This window comes from Osmerus mordax, chromosome 27 (genome assembly GCF_038355195.1).
Source record: "Osmerus mordax isolate fOsmMor3 chromosome 27, fOsmMor3.pri, whole genome shotgun sequence".
Classification (NCBI taxonomy): Eukaryota; Metazoa; Chordata; class Actinopteri; order Osmeriformes; family Osmeridae; genus Osmerus; species Osmerus mordax.
The window spans coordinates 9,905,127-9,924,191 of record NC_090076.1 but is presented as its reverse complement, the minus strand read 5'-3'; the positions used below and the strand labels follow the sequence as shown (position 1 = coordinate 9,924,191).

At 50.0% G+C, this 19,065-nt stretch overlaps 1 protein-coding gene across 1 annotated transcript in view; it reads left to right on the top strand.

Annotated features, from left to right (window-relative positions):
* Positions 1 to 780: 780 nt before the first annotated feature.
* The window catches only part of lrp8 (low density lipoprotein receptor-related protein 8, apolipoprotein e receptor), a 30,959-nt gene continuing 12,674 nt past the window's right edge, over positions 781 to 19,065 (top strand). Inside the window, exon 1 of the mRNA XM_067230233.1 lies at positions 781 to 852. Within this exon, the coding sequence (XP_067086334.1) occupies positions 781 to 852 (72 nt within the window). The remainder of the gene's footprint in view (positions 853 to 19,065) is intronic.

The following is a 19,065-nucleotide window of genomic DNA, read 5'->3' as shown; positions in this document are numbered from 1 at the left end:
TCTTTTTCATTTCCACCCGTGACAGGGATGATGCGTGTGTGTGCGTGCCCTCTCATCTCCCCGCTCATGTCTGGTGCATCTCACAGCTGATAGCTCAACTCACTGAAGCTGAGGTTATGTGTGTGTGTTTATTACCAGGCTACCCAGAGGTCTGAGGAAGTTTGGTGTGTGTGTTAGTGCACATTCCTTTTCGTTGGCCCTGCTCCTGGTCATGTTGAGACGTCAGAGATCGTGTGGAGGAGAGCAGAGATGAGGAGGTGTGTGTGTCCTCCTCGGGTGTGTAGTCGTGTGGTTTCTTGTGGGAGCCTTGCTTGGCTGTGTGAAGCAGAGGTAATCATTAACGTTTATGTGTCCACAAACCCCCAGCCTGCTTAAGATGTGGTCGTGGGTCTCGCAGCCCTCTTATTGTGTTCAAGGTCTCCCCGGGCTTTCAAGACAAAACTCTATTTCTATTATATCCTTATATTATCTCCTAGGGAGTCAGGTGGCTGAACGGTGAGGGAATCGGGCTAGTAATCCGAAGGTCGCCAGTTCGATTCTCGGTCATGCCAACTGACGTTGTGTCCTTGGGTAAGGCACTTCACCCTACTTGCCTCGGGGGAATGTCCCTGTACTTACTGTAAGTCGCTCTGGATAAGAGCGTCTGCTAAATGACTAAAATGACTAAAATGACTAAAAAATGACTATTATGTGTAGATGCATATGGGCTCTGCTTTGTCTCTTGGGTCGTGCTGCAGCCCACTGGAATATCTGGACATTTTTATTGTGAACGTGGATATCATGGCTGTTCGCTTCCAGACCTCGTGGTTCCCTTGTGACGAGTTCTCCGGGGAACAATCCCAGGGTCGAGGGGTAAGCTCCCGACAGCAAGGGGTTAAAGTATTCCATCAGAGGAGGGATGCTTGGGATTACACTCCTAATCTCCTCATTTTGGAGTCATTTGCATACCTCGTCCAGATTAGCCAATCACATGGGGAGATTACCATCTGTCTAGGGAACGTGGAGAGGGTTAGGAACGGGATTCCTCACTGCATGGCTTCAGTGAGGGTGATTAGCCTCCGCGATATTGTTCCCCCCCCTCCCCCCCCTCCCCGTAATCTAATCACAATTCTATTTTAGAAAGTGGTGATTAGAGTCCATTTAGTGATGGAGTCATCTTTACTGTAGTTTCCGTGGCATGTTGCTTGGCAGCGTCAGGATACACAGTGGAGCAGGGGGAGGAGAGGAGGGAGAGGGGGGAGAGAGGTGTATGGGCTGGGGGCGGTGGAGGGGGCTTCAGTTGAATTCTGACTTTCTTCATTCCATCAGCCGTCTGGCGCTGGCAGCAACAAACTCCCCCCACCCCCCCCCCCCCAAACCCCCTCCTCCCCCAAACCCCCTCCTCCCCCAAACCCCCTCCTCCCCCAAACCCCCTCCTCCTACAAACCCCCTCCTCCTCAAAATCTGCTCGCACACGTCTCCTCCTCCCTGGTTCCAATCACGGCGCAAATTGGTGCCTCCAGGAATCCTATTGTGCCAGGCTGGACATTTTATATATACATTTTATTATTATTATTATTATTATTATATTAAATACTGTGTGTATATAAAGGAGTACGAATTCACGTTCAGGGGGGTGGGATTGGAAAAGTAGCAAATGCAATTCATTTTTGGATGGAGGCATAAATTTCATTTCTGGTCTCTCCAGTCTTCCATTTCCACAGGACCCCGGAACTAACTCGGAAGTTTCTAAACATACAATGTACGCCCTGCACATTCACACTAAGACAATAGATCCATCTATATTGCTGAGCCACGCACATGCATCATATAATACGGGCGCAATCACGGATTTCGTGGTATGGATTGAGATAAAGAGGACCTCCACTGTTGTACCGGCTCCTTGGTTTGTCTAGCATCACATCCCTGACTCCCAGGTGTCTGTGTGTTGAGCAAGAATATGTTTAAGAACACTCTTCTCGCTCCGTGGATAAATAAACCAGATAGCGCCGGCAGGTCCGGGCCCCAGCACAGCCCCATAAAGGAAGCGACATGGCCAATAAAATGTCCGCTGTACTGGGACTCTGTAAATCGCCACTCAGCGCTCGATGTGATGTCAGGGCGTTCGCAGTTACACCGGTGATGTAACGTGGCCAATTATCCGGCTGTTAGTACAGTCAGGACCTGGGCCGCTCTCAGACCGGTTTATGGTGAAACAGTGGTGTTGGCACCTGACTTGGAGGAGGAGAGGGTTGTCATTTCAGTTTTGTGGCTCAAGCTCTTGGGCCTGGGAAAGACCACATCCTAATCTGGTAGGTGGTCCTTAAAGTGTTTATAGAAGAGAGGAGACCATGAACTGACAAGGACCCCAAGGTCTTCCTGATCGGCTGGGCTGGTTCTGTTCTGGGCTAGTTCTAGGCCAAGCTGATTCTGTTCTGGGCTGGGCTACTTCTGGGTTAGACAGGGCTGCTTCTGGGCTGGGCTACTTCAGGGCTGCTTCTGGGCTGGGCTACTTCTGGGCTAGACAGGGCTGCTTCTGGGCTGGGCTGGTTATAGACTGGACTAGTTCTGGGCCACGCTAGCTCTTAACTAAGCTAGTTCTTGGCTGGTACGTTTCAAAGCGAGCGACAGATCGAGGGAAATGCAAAGAAGGCCTAACCTCCCCTCTGCCTCGGTTTATCATCTCAGTTCACCGCTGTCCAAGAGCTTGTCAAGGCGAGTCTGACAACAGCAGAGGGGTACTATATAAAGGCCAGCGAGAGGACTGAGGTCGCTTCTAAACTGAGACAGAGTTGTATTTAAGGATGGTTAAAGAACAGTATTGATCCATGTCCGGCAGAATTGAGTGGAAAGAACAACCTTGTCTGGGTCTGGCTGATCTTTGCAATCCCAGTCACCTTTGCGGTGGTTTTGGGGAAAAGGTGTTGCGATCAATAAGCTATTAGCAACCAAATGAAGGTTTCCCAGTGACGTGGACGCGGTCTTCCGTGACCTTCGCCCCCGGTTCTCATTTGTTAGCGCTCTTATCTGGAGTCTTCTGATATCCACCTGGACAGGTTACCTCGGCGTTCCACCACGTAGCTCCAGGAAACTGGGCCTCTGCGCCGTTTTACAAACACAGCAGTGAGTCGTGAAATGAGATTTTGCCGCTATCATTATACCGACCCAGGGAACCACATCTCGCTGAAGGTTAATATTCCTTAAGCATTGTGAACTGTTTCATCTTTTGAGTCTCTGTACTTTTATCCTACATTGTTATACGTTTTATTGTCCTGCAATGATTACTTTGCCTCCGGTACAGCTCTTGGGTCGGCCATGGGTGTTTTTAAACTGCTCTATAAATAAAGATTAATTGATTGAAAGGTAGAAGACCCACCCCCCCACACACACACGCCATCACGGTTTCCAGGCTTCAACCGAGAGACTAATCAATAGGCTGCTGCTCTTACCGCCTGCCACCAGCCAATACAGGAAATATGATGCAATCACACCGGGACACCAACCATCTAAATAGGATGGTTTTAACTAAGCGAGAGAGGCAGAGAGAGGCAGAGAGAGGCAGAGAGAGGCAGAGAGAGGCAGAGAGAGGCAGAGAGAGGCAGAGAGAGGCAGAGAGGGAGGAGCTTAGCAAAGAGGCTCGTTAACTCCAGGTTTCCCGCCCTTTTTTTGATCTTGCTAAAGGACCTGAGGTGCAGAGAAGGCAAAATGGACTTCACAATCCCACAGGATCCTGTGGGATTGTTCTCCCAGTTCAGAGTTCATGAGATTTCTGCTGAGCAGAGGAGATGAATATCAGTATTGGGATAATTTTTTTCCTCTCCGAACCATCGATAAGTCTCTTTCAAAAAGGCCACGTAAATAAAAACAGCTATGTACGGTATCTAAGGTATCGACATCACTGTCAATAATTCTACCAATTAATAGCATGCATTGTCCACTCTTTCGATTTCCTCATTACCTTCCCGTCGTTGCAAAGAGCAATTGAAGCTCGATTAATTTTTTGTCTTTCCAGATTCCCCTACTTTTTTTTACGACTATTTTGAGTGATTGATATGCCGTCATGTCAACGAGGCTGTGTCCCTTGTAGCGCTTTTGAATTATCTATCTCTCAAGCAGACAGCCCGCTTCCAAACTGGTTTTAAAATGGACAGTCGAGCTATTTTCAAATACAGAAATTCCTTTGAAGGCTGATTTAATAAGTTTCAGTGAGATTGATTGATGACAGAATCGAACTGCATATGAATGGATGTCTATGTCTCTCAAGTACCTCTACCAATACTCTTCAAAGCTTCAGCAATATACTTTTTCAGGGGGATGAAAGCACAATGATATGAAAAATGTAGTTAGGATTATTTAGTAATTCTGTCATGCCCATGATTTGCCTGAGGACTTGTTTGGACTTCAAAGGCTCAACTGTCATTTTACTGTAGAAAGGTGTTCATGACATACTGTATGGCCGAAAATGTAAATGATTAAAACATCTGACCAAAGATTGTTTGGGATGTAGCCTAATATATCTTGAAAACCAAAACCATTTTAACAATCTGACCAGGCATTCTGAAAATATATATTGCTTCTGTGGCAACGGTAAATTAATAATATCATTATGCAGAAAATGACTTTAGAAACTTTTTTGAGGAAGATTCGCGGTTTCCGTGCATTTTTCCGCTTGCTGTAGAGGTCATTGGTGTCGTTGCACAGTAGAGCGGCACCCCGATGGTCTAGCAGAGGGCTCGGAGTAGGTGCCAACTCGGCCACCACCTGTCTCTCCTCGTGACCAGCCCGCGAGTGCAGAGGAACAGTGAATAACTCAAACGGGATTTAGCTGGGTGTTTTTTTTTTTTTTTTTACGGAATCGGATGTCGCTAATTCACATTTACATTTTGAGGGTTTAGCATTTATGCAGCTGTTTAATAGGCCAAATCTACACTCCATTGCTTTAATTTGTGTTTTGAACTCCCGTGAATGCACGAAAAGGGATTTTAAAACATTTTGGTGTAATTCTTCAGATTATCTGTAATGTGCACGCCACGGGCTTTAGAAAATTCAGTGATGCGTCCCCGTGCTCTCAAAGCGTTTGTGGTTTATTTCTACAGACATCACTGATGAGAAAAGTAGTGCCAACGGTGTTTACATGCAAATCCAGACTTAACTGTCAGAGTGGTTCTGTGGAGAGGGGATATTGAGGTGATTGCTCTAAATATGATTTACAAGTTACCCCTATAGTGTGCGTCTCAAAGGCAAATATTGTCCTGAGTCGCCCCAAACACTTTAGTCCCTATTACGAAAAAGCGATAAATTATTTTTTTTCTTTTTTATCGAGGTGGTATTCACTTACCGCACATTGAGCCTCACATCTGGTATTCATTAGGATGGAAAAGCAGAACGTAGAAAAGACCTCTGGCAGGGAAGCCAGTTGACAGATGCCGAACAACACCAAGGCTGCTGCCACAGTTTAGTTATCAGGGGAGAAATAACCTCAGTTCTCACCATTACCTGGCTTTTCTGGCCGGGCTTTTGTTAAGCTAATGAGGGCAGCGGCAGAGACGGCGTGGTGATGGCCTCAGGGAGAGATAAAAGCCTGCTATGATACCAGAGGAGATATCGACAATACTTAAATATTTAAGACCCTATGTTCAAGTAGAATGTAGTATCAAAAGAGTATTGAGCTGTGGACAGACTATAGAGATACAATTAGAACTCCTCAGATATTTCAGATTAGCCCCCCCAAAATACAATAAAATAAAAAAGCAGATCAAGAAGAAATATCCCTTGAGCTGTTTTTTGGTTTTCTTTTTTCTTTTCTTGTTTTCCTGTTGGTAGAAAGCACGATAAGAGATAAAACAGAAGGCTCCATTTTCTGCCTTCTGTTGAATCCATCTTTCTGCACCACATTTATACTTTGGGTTTGTTTTGAATTCATTTCTGACTTCGCCAGAGAGAAAATAGTACAAATGTTGTCCTCCATACCAAGGAAGTCTGTCATGGTCTGGGCACGATATTTGTGAACTTCTCAAACGAGTCTTCAGAATAACTTTTTAGAGGCTGAAACATGTTAACCATCCAGTGCCACATCATTTAGAAGAGAGGATGTTTGATCCTAGCCAAAGCCCCCATCTGGCCATCTCAATCTGGACATCCAATTATCTCCAAGTTCAATTAGCTGAATAATGCAGTACTTTTCATCCTGGGTTAGTGGAAGCTAGCAAGCTAATGCCCTGCTAGTCTCAAGTGTTCAGTCTGTACTCCCTCTGAGAATGGAGTGGAAGCGATGAAATTGGGCTAATTTGGAGGGATAATATTATCAAAGTTACATGGCAGGCACTCCACCATTGGCTCAGTACAAATTGATATGTAATGGATAGTTAGATTGCTTCAAACCTTCAATGCTCTGTGGAAATTTGGGCTCTGAAGCAGAATGTTTGGACAAGTTGCGTTGGGGTGGTTACCCATAATTATAATTACCCATAAATATCTGTGTTTTCTATCATGGTCTTTGATTATTTGCCAATCCACCCCACTCAAGCATCGAACACATTGAATTAATTTATGTGGAGAAGTTTCACTTTTACGTCCATTCATTATAAACCGAGGCCCACATGGGTAATGCAAAGTTTCCCCCATCCCTGTTCCTGACAGTGACGGCTCATTACTTTAATTTTGGATTCTCCAGCATACTACTGTGGGCGATGCTTGCCTGAGTGTTACCGCTCTCCAGACCCTGGAACAGAATGCTGAAAGAACCGAGCCACAGCCTGGTCCTGTCATGTATGTCAGGAAAAACTCTGAACAACCAAGCAATCTGTCACGGTGGCATGGTGTCTGTCACACATACACCATGACCTGACGGGGAGACATTTTCTAACTGAAGAACTGTCAACACGCCCCACGGACAAACCATTTCCTTGAGAATACACAGGAACATAAACACGCATATGCAACATATATTTGTACTGCATATATGCATATATAGCGCTCTAATTAAATGCATAATTGATGCATTTAATTAATTTCCAATCTTGCATTCCTTGTGTTAATATAGACAAAACTCAAAACTATACTATGCTGTGTGCCTTTTGCCTTCGTTCAACCCCACAATATTTGGAGAAAAATAGGGAGTTCACTACTGCTGGCTTTGCCTAAGAAGACATGCTTGTTTTTCTCCATAAACTTCACCTACTCCCCAGTTTCGATCAGCTGTAATGAGAGCGTTTGTCTTGCGGCGGGGACGACAACTGGCTTATCGCTGTTCCCCGTTAGAACATCTTATCGGCCTGGGCTGCATCAGTTATAGCTCTCACAAAGCTGCCTCGCAAAGCTGCCTCGCAAAGCTGTCTCTGCCGCGCAAAGCTGCCTCTGCCTCACAAAGCTGCCTCTGCCTCGCAAAGCTGCCTCTGCCTCGCAAAGCTGCCTCTAACTCGCAAAGCTGCCTCTGCCTCGCAAAGCTGCCTCTGCCTCGCAAAGCTGCCTCTGCCTCGCAAAGCTGCCTCTGCCTCGCAAAGCTGCCTCTGCCTCACAAAGCTGCCTCTGCTCCTCAGGCCTGTCCTCCTCTCACCTGGACGGGCTGTTGAGGTGAAGTAGCGGGGCTCTACTAGCTTGGCTGGCTCGTTTTGTGTTTGTGTGGGTGTGTGGGTGTGTGGGGGTGTATGGGTGGGTGGAGGGATTGATGAGGGAGGACAGTGTTTGGTGAGGACATTTCCAGAGTACACTGTGTTTGTGTCTTGGTCCTGAGCACGTCCACTTGTGTTTCAGTCTCATTACTGATCTCGCTCTGTCTCTCAGTTCCAGTGGGGGAGATCATCAGGAAACACCGGGATTCATTAACCGCTCTGTCTCGCTCTCTCCGTGAAAACTGCCCTGTCACTGCTCTCATCTGATCTGCAGATAATTGGATAGTTCCTTATCTTTAGGCCTTGTGACCCTCTCACTCTGCACCCCCCTTTTTCCCACTGGCCTCATCACAGTCCCAGTCCTTCAACCCTCCTTCCCAGAACCCCCCTCTCTCTCCGCCCTGGTCGAGGGGGAGGCCGAGGGAGTTTGGGGGGTTAATGAGTTCTCCTGCTTCAGTGAGTCTCATAAGAACTTTTAGAGGGCATTAGGTGGTCGTGTGTGTGTGTGGCAGAGAGAACAGGAGAGCAACTTTATAACAGGGATCCTTTGAACCACCAGCACAGTGTCCTGATGAATCCTGACGAGAGACTGCAGCACTTCTTTAGCGCTGTAGAAAATGGATGTTACATGAGCAGCTAGCAGTGATGTAATCGCTGTTCCAAAGTCCTGATGTGGATCCAAGTTGCTCTGTAGGCATAGTAACCACATCGCCAGGTCAAGGAGTCGTCTTTACGACCAAGTAACAGGCAGAGAATTCTCAGGGGGCGCCTTCAGCGGTAACTTCTAATGAAAGCTTTTTTTCGGGGGGCCTTCTCCATTGACCAGCCATGGTTTGGCTAGCATGGATGCTACAACCACAGGCTTTGTGTGCCAAATAGGGGTGGGGTTGTTCATCTAAATGAAGGGGAGGCCTTTATGAAGTGTAGGGCCCATGTAGGGGACAGAGGGACAGCATTAATCTTAAAGTTCAAGCCTATAGCTGTCACGGTGTCCCCCCAGGAGGGTGGGAGTCACACACAGAGCGAGGGACAATGTGGCAGTGTTCAAGCCAGGGGGAGAAACCGTGCAGCCAGGAAGAACGAGAGTCTTCCTGCTCCTAAACTGCCACAGTTTTCTCTTTCCTTCCCCGCGTCGCTACTGTCCTGTTCTCGTTGTTCCAGTCTTAACTCCTCCCTCATCACGTTTTACGTTCCCTCACTCCTCACACACACACACACACACACACACACACACTACCCTTCGCCCTTTGTTCATCTTCCTTAACTCTCACCCTCGCTCCTCCTCCAACTCCTCTTCCCCCGCTGTGATTTAGTTACGGTGGCGATGTGATGGCGTTCGCTTGCGGGGAGGATCACCTCCAGAGAGCCAGGGATTACTCCTGGCTTTCATTACATCAAAATTCCATTTATTTCCCGTCTTTCCCAGGTTCACTGCTCCTGCAGTAATACAATTAAGATCCATAAGCTTTTCCCAGAAAGAAAGGGTCTGCGAGAGGGATTGTTCCACGCTTCAGTGAAGTTGGGAAAGCCGTGCACGAAGGTGGATGGATGGATGGAGGGCGGGGTGGAGAAGGGAAGGGGATGTCAGTCATCCATCACTCTCCCTCTCCGTCTTTCTCTTTCTGTCATTCTCTTTGTCTCTCTCTCCCTTCCTCTTCCCATATTTTATATATTAATCTTTTTTCTTTTTTCTTTTATCTTTTATCTTTCATCTCTCTCTCTCTCTCTCTCTTTTTTAGCATAAATAGTTTGATATGAGCTCCTCACACTGTCTCTCCCATGCTGGTATGCATCCATAACATATAAATGTTGCATTCAAGTTTATACTCCTTTAGTGTTTCCAATGGCCCTTGATATTAAAGACAGATATATTGTGCTCTTCCAAGTGTGGACACCAATACTAAAACTATAGTTAATTAAATTAATGTATTCCGTGTGTGTGTGTGCAGTCGTTACATAGTTTGCATGTGTTTTTAGAGTGAGGCAGTTGTGTGTAAGTGAGATATCGCCAAGTATACATTGGGGCGGTTTAATGCCACGGAGGAGGTGTGTAGTTGAAGGGGAGATGAGAGGGTTTGGAGCATGGATGATGAGCCAAGCTCACTCAGTCATGCGAGAGGGAGAGGAAGAGGAAGAGGCAGAGAGAGGAAGAGGCAGAGAGAGGAAGAGGCAGAGAGAGGAAGAGGCAGAGAGAGGAAGAGGCAGAGAGAGGAAGAGGCAGAGAGGAAGAGGCAGAGAGGAAGAGGCAGAGAGAGAGTGAAAGGGGGAGATGGAAAGAGTGAGTTATGTCACAGTGCTTCTCTATACAATGTACCTCATTTTAACATCGTTCAGAGACGGAACAGACCAGGCTGTTACAGATAAGCTCTAACTGGTGGGCATCCACCCAGACAAAGAGCTGGTCACTTCGAATAAGTAGAATTTTCCTTATTTGGGGTTGAAACGTAGAGAATGACAAGAGAAACCAGGCTGAAGGTGATATCTGGATAAAATCCACTTAAACCCAAAGTTCTCCTTGTGAGCTCTGATTTGTTCTTGGTGGTTTTTCTTCCTCCTTGCTGACATCCTAACAGTCTTACAACGCAGCACCGTATTACATTAACAAACTGGGTTGCTCGTTGTTGGATAAGATTGCCTTTTGTTGGCGACTTTGTACATTTTGTTGTCAAATCAGGAGTGTGTGTGTGTGTGTGTGTGTGTGTGTGGAGGGGGGGGGTGATAGAAAGGCTTTCGTTTACACTTTCATAACCACGTAAAGTCTTATCAGCAAACACAATTGGATTCTCCTCAGTTCTTCCTTAGTGATACAGTTGTGTGTGTGTGTGTGTGAGAGAGAGACTCAAGCAGTGTCTTAACAGTGTGGTGCCATGGAGAATAATTGGCTTTCGCTGAAGCAATTTCTGCTGATGCAATTGAACCGGCGTGGCGTGGAGGTTAGTGGTTTATTAGACCAGAGCCCATGTGCAGATTAGGACATGCAGGTGGGGTTTCCCAGCAGGCACTGCGGCGGGACGCCCAGGGGTGTGGTAGAGAGAGAGAGGAGGACATACACTGTCAGGAGAATGCAACACACACACTCATAATATACACAAACAGAAATACAGGATTGGCCTCTCTCGAACACACACACACAAGCAAATAAACAGGATTGGTCTTTCTCTAACACACACACAAGCAAATATACAGGATTGGCCTTTCTCTAACACACACACAAGCAAATATACAGTATTGGCCTCTCTCTAACACACACACACACAAAAATCATAAGCGCACATTCTATCCTTTTCAATCCAGACCGGCAGCTCGTTTGTCACTGAACACACTATCCCTCCAGCCACCCCTGGAGAAGATGCTTGAATGATTTACCCCCTTGGCCTCGGTGCTCCAGTGGTCTGGCTGCCCCTCACATCCAGCCAGACTAACTCCTGTGTGCCTTTAGTTGTAGTGAGGGAAATCAACTGTGGCACGCAGTTGATTCCTCCGTCGGCCTGGGGCCAGCGCTCCCTCCCCCCCTCCCTCCTCCCCCCCCCTTCATCTGGACGGTCCTTTCCGATGGGGCCCCTGATCCATCAGCGCTGAATGGGCCCTGCTGTCGAAACACAACGCCGACAACAAAACCAAGAGTGGGCTTGGTTGTGGTTCATGGTACGAAGGGACAACAGCATCTTCGTCCCTGTGAGGAGGAAGAGGAGGAAGAGGAGGAAGTTTGAATGTTGAGTAAGATAACGGGGACAATGTGCTGTCGATTGTAGCGCCGTGGAGATGATGAGGCGTTAAATATTCAAACTGCTCGATTGATGCTACCGTCGCGCAAGATTTGAGGAGGGCGTCAAGTACCGACAACGTCGGAAAATGGCAGCTTCAATCTTTGTTTACGTCTAAGTCAGCTCAGTTGTGTCTCTCCCTGGCTTTCCCTCCTCCCTCCTCCCTCCCTCTCTCCCTCCCTCTATCCTTCCTTTAAGAGAGGAGGCTCTCTTGCATCCTGATTGCCGTCTGTCTCCCGACTCTAAACAATACTAATAAGCTGGGCCTCCCCACACAGGGAGCCCGTGGAGTGGAAGGAAATGACCAGGAAGCCTATGATAAATGAAGGCGTCCATAGGCTCTCCCTGTCTGAGCAGAGCAGGGCCCCCATATGACGTGCTGATTCAAATGATTGCCTAATTATAGCACCTATGATTGAAGCCGCTGCCCTTTTCTTTCTGGGCTGCCACACACTTGTCTGAGGCGTCGTGGGGATACGTAGCTCATGCTAACAGCGTGAGCGAAGCCTCCGCCAGCAGCAGGAGTGGTGAGCCGTAAACGGCGTTCTTGTCATCGGCAGACGTTGGGTGCGTGGGAATCTGAGCCTAGTGGTTAGTGTCTGTTACTCCTGTGTTAGGAATGAGCCATGTCCCAGCTCTCGTCCTCGTGGTTCTGGGTTATGGAGTGTAGATGAGCCTGGCTCATTAGCTTAGCTTGTGGAACAGTATTAGAGGACCCTACAGAGAGAAGGACCTTGCTAACCTCCTGCTAGGACTGTACAGTGCTCCTTCCTCCTCCTTCCTCTCTCTCTCTTTATGAAGCTCTATTTACATTACATTTACATTTAGTCATTTAGCAGACGCTCTTATCCATAGCGACTTACAGTAAGTACAGGGACATTCCCCCGAGGCAAGTAGGGTGAAGTGCCTTGCCCAAGGACACAATGTCAGTTTGCATGAGCGGGAATCAAACTGTCAACCTTCTGATTACTAGCCCGATTCCCTCACCGCTCAGCCACCTGACTCCCCTCTATCTTGCCAGGCAGCCAGTCAGGCAGGAGAGCTGAGGTGTGATTTTTGATGAGACAGACATCCACATGCTAGGATGTACTCCAAAGCCAAGCTACGCCGTTTTATTCTCCCTCCTGAACAAGACCTGAACCCAAACCTCCTCTCAAACAGACAATACCGAGGCAGACACCTTTTTTAGGGAGGAGGATTAAAAAGCTAGGTGTTATCTTTTAAAGCCAGATAGTTCAGGCATCTAAGCCCCTCTTACCTGGCGGGTAAAGTGTGTGTGTGTGTGTGTGTGTGTGTGTGTGTGTGTGTGTGTGTGTGTGTGTGTGTGTGTGTGTGTGTGTGTGTGTGTGTGTGTGTGTGTGTGTGTGTGTGTGTGTGTGTGTGTGTGTGTGTGTGTGTGTGTGTGTGTGTGTGTGTGTGTGTGTGTGTGTGTGTGTGTGTGTGTGTGTGTGTGTGTGTGTGTGTGTGTGTGTGTGTGTGTGTGTGTGTGTGTGTGTGTGTGTGTGTGTGTGTGTGTGTGTGTGTGTGTGTGTGTGTGTGTGTGTGTGTGTGTGTCACTGAAATATTCAAGAAGCTCACCTGGAGGGACCTGGGGCACTGATCATAACTCAACCCCCCCCCGCCCCTCCCTTACCTCTCACCCCCCACCCCCTTCTCTCTCCCCTTGGGTCAGGATTCCTTTGATGGCTGCCCAGACTAATTTGGCAGGGCTCAAACCAAGGTCCCAGCAGACCTCTGAATCCTGAATCAAAACCCAGGCCAGGAGGGGTGATCTGTGTGTGTGTGTGTGTGTCTACCAAGCCTCCCATGTTCTGAGATGTGTGCGTTTTTTGTGGGGGAGACCTGGAGAGAGAGAAAGGGGAAGGCAGGGAGGAGGGGGAAGCTCTGAAAGGACTGTTATGAAGGACGGAGCAGCCCGTGTTTTGATTTTGTTTGCTGGTAGCCGAGTGTGAAACTTTGATGAGTGATTTGCATCTCTGGACCACTGTGAAGAGACCGCTTTTGTTGCCACCACCGAAAAGCGGGACCCCGTTGCCCCCCCTCCCCTGGCCCTGCCCCTGCCCGCTCACGCCAGCCCTACACCCCCTTCCTGTCATGTTAAAGAGAGCACCTGCTGTTCTCGCTTTCATCCACCCCTCCACCACCACCCTCACCACCACCACCACCCCATACACGGGCACAAACTCCCACACAACAGATAGTCCTCCTGATCTCTCTCTTTCTCTCCATCCTCTTATTTCACCTCCCCCCTAGTATTGATAATTGGCATAGTATAACCACAAGCCTGTGTGTGTGTGTGTGAGGAGGAGTATTGTGGGACAACAGGACACGGTGTGTGTGTGTGTGGAGGCAAGGATTGGTATTCTAACGGCGGGGGTCGTCCTGGTTACGGCTAGGTGACTGGGAACCATGTGGAGGCAGGAAGCAGGAGAGCGCTCTCTGTCTCTGAGCATCAAGTTCCCCACGCTGATTAACACAGAGCCACAATGAGAGGTACACAGAGACAGCCCCCCCCCGAGGGCTGAGGGCCCTGCCCTGCTCCTCCTGCCCCTGCTCCTCCTGCCCTGCTCCTCCTGCACTGCTCCTCCTGCCCCTGCCCCTGCTCCTCCTGCCCCTGCTCCTCCTGCACTGCTCCTCCTGCCCCTCCTGCACTGCTCCTCCTGCCCCTGCCCCTGCTCCTCCTGCCCCTGCTCCTCCTGCCCCTGCCCCTGCTCCTCCTGCCCCTGCTCCTCCTGCCCGGCTCCTCCTGCCCCTGCCCCTGCTCCTCCTGCCCCTGCTCCTCCTGCCCCTGCTCCTCCTGCACTGCTCCTCCTGCTCCTCCTGCACTGCTCCTCCTGCCCTGCTCCTCCTGCCCTGCTCCTCCTGCCCCTGCTCCTCCTGCCCCTGCTCCTCCTGCCCCTGCTCCTCCTGCCCTGCTCCTCCTGCCCCTGCTCCTCCTGCCCCTGCTCCTCCTGCACTGCTCCTCCTGCCCTGCTCCTCCTGCCCTGCTCCTCCTGCCCCTGCTCCTCCTGCCCCCTCCCCCAGTCCCCCCGCCCCCTGAGCCCCACATGGCTCTGACAAGGTTAGGCAGCCAGGGCACAGGTCAGTCTGCCGCGTCTGAACTGGGGTCCGTTATACAGCTGTTCCTGGAGGCAGACATGGAGCCTGGATCTCATCTCTCCTCTGCTACGGTGGTGGAGGACGGCTGGATGACGTGAGGGGAGGAGGGAAGGAGATGTACGAGGGGAGGGGTTCATCTGGGTCTCTTCATACCTGCAGGGGGGGGAGAAGGGGGGGCACAGCGCCAGCCAAACCACTCCCCCGCCACCTCAGAAGATAAGATGTCATCAGATTACGCCTCCTAACGTTCCTCGTGTGGGACGCTTTCAGTCAGCGATGATTCATAGCCAACAACCAAAACGTTTTTTATCCTCTTTTTTATTTTCTTTCTTTGTTTTCATTCTTCCCTCTCTAATGTTCCCCGATTCAAGCGGCTTTGTGGGCCGATGGAAACCGCTTAGTCATTGTGTACATTCTTCCCCCAGTCAATGAAGATCTGTGTCGGCCTGGTGGAGGGATTAAGAGGCTGACATGATTGCTGTAACATCTCGACTCGAGCTCCCAGAGATTAGCGTCGCTGCACCGCCCGGAAACCTCTCACGCCATCCACTCACATGGCATCCGCCACCTGTCAGTCAGCCATTGGTTCAGACCAGCCGGAGGTTAATGAAGAGGTTCTAATCCGCGAATCAGAGACTTGATGAGGTTTTGTTTTGTTTGCAGTAAAACGTTGGTGAATGCATGTTTTGTTGACTGACATCGCTGGGCGGATGTGCGAACTCGGAATCGTACGTTTAAAAGGAAAAGGAGCGATGTAAACACAGGGAGACGAGGAACTCTTAGGCAACGGTGGGCCTTTTGCTCTTCCTGTCTGCTGCTTTTGCGCACACTCGTATGTGGGCTGTGTGTGTGTGTGTGTGTGTGTGTGGGGGCTGTGTGTGTGTGTTGTCTCCGATCCATCTCCACCTGGGGTTAGCCTGGCCGGATCCTCAACGGCAGCCATGTTGCTTTCATCCGAGGTATAAGCCGTCTTCTTTTCTCTTCTAATCAGTGGTCAGGAAGAAAGGAGACAAAGGAGAAGGCTTCTGGACGTTTGCCAAAACACAGAGAAGGCAGGAGGAGGAAGAGGGAGGGAGGGAGGAGAGGGAGGAGAGGGAGGAGAGGAGAAGCGTGCCAGGAGAGATGAGAGAGAGATTTTGGGATGTGTTTACCACAGTGAGCCAGCGTTGCTCATCAGTAATATCAGAAGTCATTGTATTCTATTCCCTCTAGACTCTCCAAGCGAGGCGGACGGCTGGAATTTCTGCTCTCCTGAAAATCTCCCTGTTCTATCCCCACCCTCCTCTAAACACACACCCTGTTCTATCCCCACCCTCGCGCACACACACACCGACAGACAGACAGACAGACATGGGCATAAACACACGCATGGACATACAAAGGGACACAAACGCACACACACGCACAATACGGTGACCTTCGCAGTCCCATTTTTGCTTTCAACCTGCATCCATTTGCAATTAAAATGAATTCTTTTGCTTGTCAGCAGGAAGAATTTATCCCTCGCCTTTTGTCTGGAAGGCTCGGTGGGCCTTTGCCATTGGCACAGACCCCCCTCCCTCCCCTTCCCCCTTTTCGGCCCTCCAACGCAGATTTCTGGATAATAAGCCCAACAGTCATTTGTCATGTGGTCTCGACGGCTGCATGTGCAAAGGGGGGAACCAAGCAGTGGGGTGGGCAGGCCTGGGGAGGGAATTACAAGACGCACACAGGGAGTTGATTCAAACAGACAGCATGAAGCGCCACAGGAACTATGTTTTCAATACAAGGCTTGTTTTTTAGGAGTGATTGTCCTACTCTGTGGAGTCCATCAGTCACTGGATCAGCCACTGGTGGAATGTAATTAAGACCCACGTGTTGGACTTGGTCAGTGTGTCCACAGCCAGCTCCTTCCAGCCAAGGAGGTGGAAGTGCCCTGTGGGGGTGCCCTGTGGGGGTGCCCTGTGGGGGTCCCCTGTGGGGGTCCCCTGTGGGGGTGCCCTGTGGGGGTCCCCTGTGGGGGTCCCCTGTGGGGGTCCCCTGTGGGGGTGCCCTGTGGGGGTGCCCTGTGGGGGTGCCCTGTGGGGGTGCCCTGTGGGGGTCCCCTGTGGGGGTCCCCTGTGGGGGTGCCCTGTGGGGGTGCCCTGTGGAAAATGATCCCGGGTGATCCTTTGTTATTTTAAGATATCTGCACAAAGGATTCATGTATTATTTCTGACATTGTGAATCATTCAGCTATTTCAATTGTTAAAAAAATAAATACAGATTAACATTGTTCATAGTCTCATAATCGAATGGAGCCATGAATTTATAGCCTTTTGCCAGACAACAAAGCATAACAGAACAGACTGTACTGTTACACACACACACACACACACACACACACACACACACACACACACACACCCTGCTGTTATTAAGTGTTACTCTCAGTATGGATGTGAACAGGGTAGCACTTTGCACTCCATATTCCTCTCTCTGTCTCTGTCTCTCTCTCTCTCTCTCTCCCCCTGTCTCTGTGTCTCTCTCTCTCTCTCTTTGGGGTTCCATTCTGTACAGTACCTCGCCCCTCCTCCTCACGCCCCGTGAGTGCTAACCCCGGAGGGAGTCCTGTATCTGAGGGGTGAGGGAGGGAGGGTGTGTGTGTGTGTGTGTGTGTGTAATGGACTGCCAGTAATGGCGTAATGGGACAGTTAGTTTGTGTGGAGCGGGGGGTGTATCACCACAGGGGGTTGCGAATCCGATACCCAGGAACAAAGGGGAGAGGGGGGGCCGGGGGGGGTGGAGATGGAGGGTAGCACGGGGGGTGGGGGGGGGGGTGGAGATGGAGGGTAGCGTCGGGGGCGGGGCTTGAGGTGGAGGGTAGCACGGGGGGGAAGGGTCAGTGTAGACTGATATCATTAAAACGATGACCCTGTCAAGGAGACAGAGAGGGGGTCAGAGGGGGAGGGGGGGCGTGTCCTGGGGGTTGTGCTGGTGTGTGTGTGGGGGGGGTCAAAGGGGAGGGGGGGGGGTATCGCTATCTGAATGCTGAATTAATCAATGCGGGTTAAGTCTCAGAGCCGGATGTCACCCAGACGGCCTATCGCCGTGTGTGTGTGTGTGAGAGAGGGAGAGTAAGAGGGGGGTGATCTTAAGAGGCACAATATGTCATCTCTAATGAGGAGTAACCAAGCAGAAGGAAATGACCTCATATTGTCCCCAGAGGCACCACATGCCAAACTGCATCTTGGCAGAATACCTCCGCTCCTTCTCTCTCTCTCTCTCTCTCTCTCTCTCTCTCTCTCTCTTTGTCTCTCTCATACACACACACACAGCCACACACACACACACAGGCACCCACACAAACACACGCACACATACACCTGTTAAAACACCTGTCATAATGCAAGTACATGCCTCTGGATGTCCCTAATTTGACAAGAATCAGCTACTAAAATCCACCTCCTTCCTAACAATGAGAAGGACAATCCTGTTGAACTGACATGAGCACACCCAGTCCTGTACGATGAGCGATGATGTTTGACAGGCGATGAAGCCGTGATGGAAGCGGGCCTCTGTCCCCGCTGCCGGCCTCTGCTCGCACTCCTAATTGGCTTGCTTTCGTTCAGAGACGCTTCCCTGTGATCTGAATGGATAGTCAACCCCTAGCGTTTGTTCGCGTTGTAAACACACGCCCTCTGGGCAGACTGCATCAAAACACAATGGAGGCAAGGAGAGAGAGAGAGAGAGAGAGAGAGAGAGAGAACTACAGAGAGAGAGAGAGGATCAAATGAAAAGAAACGGAAAATGATTATGTCGTAGCGGCGCAATTGCCAAGGAGATCAATTCATATTGATTTAATTTGGAGGGAAATGCAGCGTGGAGCTGGAGCGTGGGGCGGGGGGGGGGGGGGGGGGGGGGGGAACACAGGACAAAGCTGCTGAACTGTTCCTGCAGGGGCCGGTGATGTCATCGGAGGGCAGCGTTTGATGAGGCTGGGCTGTGTCCCTCGCCAGCCATGCGCTTGATTGAAAGGCCGAGTTCACTGAGGAGAGAGGGATGGAGAAGGAGAGGAGGGGGGAGAGAGGAGAGGAGGAGGGAGGGGAGAAGGAGAGGGGGGAGAGAGGGAGAGGAGGAGGGAGGGAGGGAGAAGGAGAGGAGGAGGGAGGGAGGGAGAAGGAGAGGAGGAGGGAGGGAGGGAGAAGGAGAGGAGGAGGGAGAAGGAGAGGAGGAGGGAGAAGGAGAGGAGGAGGGAGAGAGGGAGAGGAGGGAGAAGGAGAGGAGGGGGGAGGGAGAAGGAGAGGAGGGGGGACAGGAGACAGCCAGAATGTCTGAACTTCGGAGACCAAATTTCACGAACGAGGATAAAGAGCAGATTTCCAGCTTTACTGTGGCCCTCCTTTCTTCCCCTGTGCTCTACTCTGTTTCTAGTTTTTTTTATTGGTGAGAGAGGGGGGCTTGGTTCCAGCGCTAAGCTCCTTTGTTGCCCTGTAATACCCTGCTTACGTAAGCTGGAGCAAGGGGAGAACTCTGGAAAGATGGGGCAGGGATTTGGGAGGTCTGCAGGGCTGCCAGTCCTCTTCTGAGGGAAAGAGCCTTTGCTTTTGAGAATGACAGTTTAACAACAGGATCACGTGAGGCCACAGAGGCCC